The following is an 8,149-nucleotide window of genomic DNA, read 5'->3' as shown; positions in this document are numbered from 1 at the left end:
TATATATATATATAATATATATATATATATATATATATATATATAAAGGAAAAGAAATGAAGTTCCAGTGCAACGCTAGTGCAGAGAAGAACAGGCCTATTATTCATAATGTACAATGTATTTTTTTATTGCATATATATGAGCGAGTACGCGCGCGTGTGATGTATGTATGTATATAATATATATTTGTGTGTATATATAATGTACATCGATGTATAAAATTTTGCACAAGAAAATTTTACAATTACGAACATTTTTTGATGTTATTAACAGAGACAGACAATAGTTAGAGACGGTCGGCTTCTAATTTATTATATTAAACCAAATTATTTTAAACCGAACCAACACTGTCGCGCGTGCGACAGTGCAAAGTTTAAAGAAGCTGTCTCGAACTTAAGTCGCAATATTTTATGTACATACACAACCCAAGAAGTAATGTGAGCACCCGTAAGGAACATTCGCGAAGTGTCCGTGTTAAAATATGACGATGTGACTCGAATTACTCGTAGAGTAATGGAAATCAAGAGATGCACGTATTTTCTTATTGACTCAGATGCAAGTTTAGCAGAACGGAACTCCCCAAGAGTTTTATCCCTTTCCTACTATCGAAATTACCGTTGGAAGCGGAACAAATTCGTCATGATTCTTCGTGTATTAAAGCTGTCGAGAAAACAGAAAGAGTAAGCTATTTTTATTCTGAATCCGTCCATGTGGGGTATTTATATAATTATTATTATAATTATATAAATACCCCATTTATATAATTATTATTATAATTATATAAATTATACATATGTGTGTGTTGCATAGATATATTGTAGATGTCCGCTTTTGGTAGCGTACACACACTATACAATACTGTTGTGAGATTACATTATTCCCGATAATTATCCCGAGAGAATACAGAAGAGATGTAACCTTGGGAAGTAGTTTCACCCGTTAAATCTGCATCCTTATTCTATCTTGATTCAGTGGCATTTCATGAACAATATAAATGTCGAATGAATGAAGATGTATAATAAATAAGGACGCGCTCTGGCCCCAGAGGATAGGTGTGTCGTCGCGAGCCATGACGTGCTCATCTACATTCCTCTACACTCTAAAAAAAGGACTCTAATGCACTCCAGCGTGTATATTAAAAAAAGAAAAAGGAAAAAAAAAGGAAAAAGAGAGAAAACAGTTAAAAGCGTTCCACACTCGAAACTCTCCTACCCAAAAATTCGGGTCTCTATCTCAGTATTCAAGTATTCATTCGAAATAAACGATTTATTATTCAAGACAGGACAACGACGGCTTGCTGGTAAAGCGTAATGCGTTGTTCCTTCTGTCGTGTGTGAGCGCGTTTTGGCGGAGGGTGCTTTGTTCATCGCGTGACACAGATAACGCGGAAACGTTTCTCCGTTTTTTTATTTGTGTATACATGACAATTATTGGCCGAAAGATTTTAGGTAACTATATGTAAACATCTAAATGCTACTCACATCTTTTTTTTTCTTTTTACGTTACATTCTATCTCGTGTTTACAATGTAAACGTCACAACGTTTGTCGGTCGCTGCAAACTACACATTGTGGTTGTAAGGATTTACGTTTTACGAGTGTGTGGGTGTGTATGTGTATGTATGTGGATGTGTGTATGTATGTGTGCTTGTTCTCTCTTGTATCTCTTTTTTTTTGCTATAGAAATATGTGTAGATACATTGTGTATCTTTCTATTTTATTTCTATCGCGTCATACGCATTTGTATCGTAAACATTAGTTCCCGCGAAGAAAGAAAACCGAAAAAATGATGCAGCAAGCAGTTTTAATGCTTTTAAGAAAACTTTGCGTCTCTCTTGGAAACTGAAAAGTAAGAACATTTGTCGCATATCTGCATTCTTATTCGTCGAGACTCAGAAGTTATTGAAGTATATGTACATATTTTAATACGGCCACAGTTCATCGGACACGATCAAATTTAAAACGAAATTAAATTAAAAATGAAAAAAAAAAGGAAGAAGTAATTACGACTTAAAATGTCTTTTTCGTGTGTCTCCTTCGTAATCTCTTAGCGTATATATAAATTAAAAGCCGAAATGACGTAATTTCGGTGTTTTGATTTAGGTTTCATTAGCTTCTTATGATTCACCGATCACCTGCTGGAATTAATTTGCGTGGCGATGCAATGCATTTTAATTGCCTCTCTGCAGACGAGAACGTTTTACAAGGTAAGTTTTCTTTCCCTCGAAGATTTCACGATATCTACTTTTCTCGCTTAAATTTATTAATTTGTCCTCTGAATTGCGTTCTTCTCTTTCGTACATGTACGTGTTTTACTGAGTCTCGGCGATGTGAAAATTGTTTTTTTGTATAAATATCAGAAGATCGCTTTTGTCAATTTATTTCGAGCTCACTTTGACCGTCGCCACTTAAAGCGAAGCTGTCAATTGTGTAAACAACGTCGGTAAAGTTCATGTAAGTTGCTCTTACAATTTTACTGGAATTAAATCGTAAAAGTTCTTTGTCGAACGAAAGAAGCACCAGATATGAAGATATGAAAATTTTTTTTTCATGAGATTCCAATTCGAATTTCAGAGTGCAATAAAAAAAAATGAAAACTAATAAACACAAATGTGTCAGATTGTCTATGATTTTGCTATTTTTATATGTTGATGTTCGTTTAGTATAATACGCTGAATGTGGAACAGAACAGTCGTTTTCAACTCAACACTTCACATTGAGATATCGGTCGATTAAGTGACAATATAGTTTAAATTTTGCAGTTAATACATGGTAGTATCTGTAACAAGATATATGCAATTACGTTAAGGATAAGAAAGTTGTGTCGGGAATTATAATCAGCATTGTGAAAATAGATATACATTCGGCTAAATTACGCGCGAAACAAGGTAAATTGAAAGATAAATATCACTCTCAAATCTCACTCGAGGAAGTACTGGAGCTACTGCCCGCAGATGAAGTAGATGACGAAGTGGATGACGTGCGGCTACTGTTTGATTCATTAGCTGCCCTGCGATACACAAATAGAAATAATACATTATCAACAAATGAATCATAACAATTTACTGAAAACAATCTGGCTGATACAAATTTCTATAAATAGGAGAAGAGAGGAAAGGAGAAGCGGACAACCATGTTATTTTGCACAGAAGATCGTTTAAAATGACTTGTGTTTCTTTATTTTATCGGACTGGAGGACACTTGCAACTGCAAAAAAAAAATCAAATGAAATGAACGAAATCATAATTTCAAATTTTTGCATAATTTTTATTTTTGTACGGAAAAATGTTAAAAAAAAAAAGAGAAAGAGAAAAGAAAAAACAACAACAAGTTTCAATTCGGAGCAATTAGAAGTCGAACTCTCACAGCCGCGACCGCGTGTTGAGTCACGTGTGGTCTTTCAGAAATACACATATGCCAAGATAAATATCTCATTGTATCAACAAATATATATATATATCTTGAGGAAATATATATATATATATCTTGAGGAAAAGGAACTTACCTGAACAAAGCAGCTAAACTGGGTCCAACAGTATCTTGATTCGCTTCAGCTGAGTTCTGATCTCCCAAGCTTTGTCTGCAAATGGGACAAGTTCCATGCTGGCAAAGGAAAATATCAAATAAGTAGGGTTTACGCTCCGCGAGATACCGATGTATCTATATAAATTAAATCGACATTAAAAATGGAACATTTGTCAGTCTTTCTCAGCTTACTAATTCCAGCCATGGCACAATGCACGGTGCGTGATAGACGTGCTGACAGGGTAGCTGTCTAACTGGTTCCGACAGTTTGAAGTCCTCCCAACAAACGGAACACTGTAGTTTTGAGTCTGCATAATACCGAACGCTTTGATAAAATCTTGTTCGACAATTCGATATGTAATAAATTATCATTGCCATGGTTGTTACGCGTGAAATCAATAATCTGCAGCTTATACGTTTTACACGCATAATACATACATACATACATATATATCGCGAATTTAACTAAACGGACATACAGCGGACAAAAAAAAAAGTATTTGTACACTTCGTAATCTTCGAGTAATCGAGAAATGGAGAAATACTGCTACAATATACAATTACTAATGCATAAATTCGAGTGAAAATATACATATCCCGATAAGGGATATGTTCGCAGCAACGCAATAGCCTTTCCTACGCAACATTTACGTTGTATTTCTTACGTAAAATTTAGTCTAGAAAGAACAGAGTGTGTAAATACTTTCTTTTTCTCGGCTGTGTTACTTTGGATACTGACCGACTTGACTTTGCGATATGGTAGTTGTGGGTATTTCGTCGATCTGCTTGCGTGGTAAGGGCGGTGGTCCGGTACCATCCATTTGGTTCAACAATTGCGTAACAATAGCGTCTAATCCATCGCGACCCCAAACATAATCGCCGGGATTTCCCAAGAACAGGCTAATATCGAATCTACATTATTTCGTTATTGTTTTAGTAACGCTGAGGGGTAAATGAAATGTTTCTTTTAACAACTTGCTCCTCATGGCTGAATGAGCTTTCAGAATGTCTGACTGTCACCGCCACTGTTGAGAAGACATATTAAAATACGACGAATACGTGTGCACAGCTCTACGAGAATACGCACACGTCCGTAGCGGACGAGAGAAAGGGAGAGGGCGCACAAAGAGCAGGAAGATTAAAATAAACCCAAGTATGTACGGGCACAGAAAGTCTTCCCGATCTATGCTTACGACGACCCTTTTTCACTCTTGAGATGAGTGGAACACACTCTTAGAGCCATCTACGTTTCAGTTATATCTTGTATATTTTATCATTCGTTTTATGATTGATTTGTTAAATTAAGATGCGTAATTCTGTAAGCCCGGATCTATCTATCTACCTGTTGTACTTGCGAGTTACGATCTAAATTGCGATGGCTTAATATCAATTACGGGTAATCACAGGCAAATGGTATGGAAATGACTTACACAGATGGCTGTGCATCCTGTCCCACAGTGTGACCCAGACCAGTCGCTCCCGAGAGATTGAAAATAAAATCGTGTATGAAATTTTCTACGGGCACCGGTAAGGTTTCTTGTCTCCTCCGGGTACTGAAAGTTAAATAGAATTATCAAATTACAATTACAAACTTACTTACCAATTTTGTACATGCTATGTACATATATACATATATGAATAACCGGTACATTCTACGTCTTGGGGCACTGATATAAAAGGAAAAAAAAAAAATATTAAAGAAAGTCTTAATAAGTATTAAAATTTAAATTATCATATGTTAGTAACATGCACACATACACAATGTACTTATGTACAGGGAAAAGAAAAGCGATGTACCTGCTGCTACGACGTCCTTCTGGGGGAGTACGGTTCCAATTGGACCTTCTTCTGCTACCGAGCACATAATTTCTGCTACCTGCACCTGGTTGTTGATTGGTATTTGAAAGGCCCAATATCATATCTATTAAATCCCGATCAGCTGGATAACGTTGCGAAGACTGTATCAAGTAGACAACAAACAATTAGAACGATCGCAGGCGTATATTGTTATTTTAGTGCATTAGAGACTTTTCAATAGGTTTACATTGCTCACATTGTATCCTAAAATATCGACGTCAACATCGCTTAGATCTTCATTGCTAACATCCACGGTTGAGTTGCAGTCATTACTGCTGATTTCCAGCTCCTCGATGAAACCACTTGAGCATTGTGGACACGTGTAATTCTGGTGAAAAGATAAAATATCAATTCAATAAAATAATATTCAGCCACATGTTGTTCATTTTTTACATAATGCTTTTCCTTAAAATGAAACAATCTTTTTGGTAAAGATAGTTTCAGGAAAAGAAAGTGAGGTAGGGATAAGTAGCCAATTCTGTGATCTGATCAAAATAATATATATATATATATAATGGATGAAAATAATCAAAGAATAAATGGGTAGATTTAAGATAATGATCTTGTTTTCAAGGTACAAGGTACAACTGATCATTTTCTGCAAAGTCATTTTGCTACAAGAAGCAAAGGTATTCTTAATAAGTGCATTTTTCACAAGAAATACTACTGTTTGATTAATTAGAAGAATTTATTCAGTTCTCACTTATTAATTCCTCAATCACGATACAAATATTAAGGCTATATTATTTTATTATATTGTAATAATCAAATATCCTCACTTTGGATCAATTTATTTGGTCTGTTAGATATTTAAGTACATAACAATGTTTTTGTGTATATGTTTTGAGAATATTGCAATTACAGTAGAACTGGCCATCCGAATAAATTCAATTGGTTCAAGTTACTACAAAGGTAATTGGATGCATTGTTCTCACAAATATACAGTTCTACACAAGCAACAAATACCAGGGAACAGATGTTGCGAAAAGAGTCCCTTTTGATCAAAAGACAATTTCGAAGGCGACATTGTTGCGGATGATTCAAACTTTTTACAAACATCATCATGAGTAGGATATATTCGTGCTGTTAACATCCACATTGTTGGACTTAGAAATAATAAAGGAGCAATGATACAGAGGAAGGTTTACGCGACAAATGTGACACCGCACTTGCTGTCTCGTCGTTCGGTGCGAAATATCACAAAGATCGGAATATTCTCTCGCGTAGAAACGGACGAGAGAGGGAGAGAGAGAGGGAGAGAGATGGACTTCCCGCACGTTGTCCCCCCGGAATGACAGTTTCTCGTAATGATCGTCCCTTTATATGGCATTTGCCCGCTTAGGCGTGCCGAGGAGGCTCAGACAGGCGGTCGGGCCGTTGGGTGACAGTCGCGGGAATTATCATGATTTACTTACTGGCAACAAACGCTCAATTTCGACACTGCATTTGTGGCAAAAAAATCGAGATATCGGTGCTCCGTCCACAACGGCTTCCGCCATGTTTTACGTGTCCGTTTCTACTTCTCCGTAGATGTGGCTGTGCAGCTACACTTTCTGCCCTTAAAATAAAACAGATACACCATTTAGGCACGTGAGAGCGAGAGGACGAGCGCGCGCGCACGCACACGAGAGAGGGAGAGAGAGAGAGAGAGAGAGAGAGGGCAGAAGCAAAGTGCAGCGAGGTGTAGCTGGACGACAGACCTTGTATTTCGCGGCTAGCTGTTAACCAGCAACTCTAATTTCATCGGTCCACTTCAACGCTCGGACAAAGCTGATGACGTCCGACCACGCCGAGCCTTGTCCACTGTTTCCTCAGATCACCCAGGACTCGTTGTGAATAATCGTAGCGATTGTCTGGCGCGGACAAATACCACCGAAGGCAACGTGTATTATCAAAGATAGACAATTCTTATAGAGAATTGCGCAAGTTGCGTAGTGATAAAAAAAAATCCGATCTACGCTGACTAACGCCCTCTCGGTAAACTTACGGAGAAGCCGGAGAACGCCATATCTGCCATTATTTTAGCGACGATAACGTAAGTCAAAATCAGTTTAACTTTCACGACATGATGAGCGTACACAGCGTGGCGATGATGGAAGTATCTCGACAAGAAGCACAATCGACACGGGATATTCCAACGGTGACACCGTGTCACCGGGGAAAAAACTGAGAGCGGACATGTCCCCGATTTTAACGTTTTCTCGCTTCGAGGCGCCCCTATGCGCGTGACCTTGAACCGCACGGCCAATTTCCTCCGTCGGTAATATCGGAAAGCCCACAATTCTGGTTCCGCATGAGTTATATTAGGAATAAATATTCATTATTAAGAGTGAGAATCAGGAATATAATATGATTAAACATAATGCACGATGGAAAAGATATAGAAGTAGAACAAATATAGAAATTGTGTCATACATTGTCATATATTGTGCGCAGGGCCTATGTCGAAAGAGTGGAATGAAAAAATTGTTTTCAAATAAGAAAATTAAGGTCGGATTTTATACATAAGATTATCTTAAGTTCATTTTCGGATGTTGTACGGCTCATTTCATTGGCTACGAAACATATCGAAACCATTTATATTTGGCTGTATGATCAGCGACAAAATGATTGCATTTTTTTTCCGGCGAGTTTCTCAATGCACCTCGTATCTAATGGGAAAATGCATATCCTGAGAATTACTAAGAAACAAATTTTCCTACTGGGCACGGGATGCGTTCCAAAACTTACAAACAGTGTTGCAACCGTTTTGTCACTGATATTAAGTTG

At 37.3% G+C, this 8,149-nt stretch overlaps 1 protein-coding gene across 2 annotated transcripts; it reads right to left on the bottom strand.

Annotated features, from left to right (window-relative positions):
• Positions 1-1,389: 1,389 nt before the first annotated feature.
• Positions 1,390-7,587, bottom strand: LOC106749528 (E3 ubiquitin-protein ligase RNF126). 2 transcript variants are annotated; one of them, XM_014629078.1, is made up of 11 exons: positions 7,368-7,587; positions 7,081-7,233; positions 6,796-6,938; positions 5,577-5,708; positions 5,321-5,481; positions 4,954-5,076; positions 4,263-4,435; positions 3,716-3,831; positions 3,504-3,601; positions 2,923-3,008; positions 1,390-2,777 (listed from the first exon to the last, which is right to left on the bottom strand). In XM_014629078.1, exons 3-11 carry the CDS (start codon positions 6,877-6,879, stop codon positions 2,761-2,763), a joined length of 990 nt encoding a protein of 329 aa, XP_014484564.1. In that variant the 5' UTR covers positions 6,880-6,938; positions 7,081-7,233; positions 7,368-7,587; the 3' UTR covers positions 1,390-2,760. The 2 variants fall into 2 exon arrangements, with proteins under 2 accessions (XP_014484564.1, XP_014484573.1); XM_014629087.1 differs by having other exon boundaries at positions 4,263-4,423; positions 7,368-7,585.
• Positions 7,588-8,149: the final 562 nt, after the last annotated feature.

This window comes from Dinoponera quadriceps, unplaced genomic scaffold (assembly GCF_001313825.1).
Source record: "Dinoponera quadriceps isolate SergipeBrazil2010 unplaced genomic scaffold, ASM131382v1 scaffold37, whole genome shotgun sequence".
In the NCBI taxonomy this organism is placed as follows: Eukaryota; Metazoa; Arthropoda; class Insecta; order Hymenoptera; family Formicidae; genus Dinoponera; species Dinoponera quadriceps.
Note: the sequence above shows the minus strand (reverse complement) of the source record. Positions and strands in the feature narration are given on the sequence as shown.

Bases quoted from the DNA above. Each gene is read 5' to 3' on its own strand.
- LOC106749528 (XM_014629078.1), bottom strand. From the start codon at position 6,879: ATGGCGGAAGCCGTTGTGGACGGAGCACCGATATCTCGATTTTTTTGC. The intron at 5,482-5,576 runs GTGAGCAATGTA...TACTTGATACAG, and splicing joins TCGATATTTTAGGATACAAT to TCTTCGCAACGTTATCCAGC. The intron at 3,832-4,262 runs GTCAGTATCCAA...GGTATTATGCAG, and splicing joins CATATCGCAAAGTCAAGTCG to ACTCAAAACTACAGTGTTCC.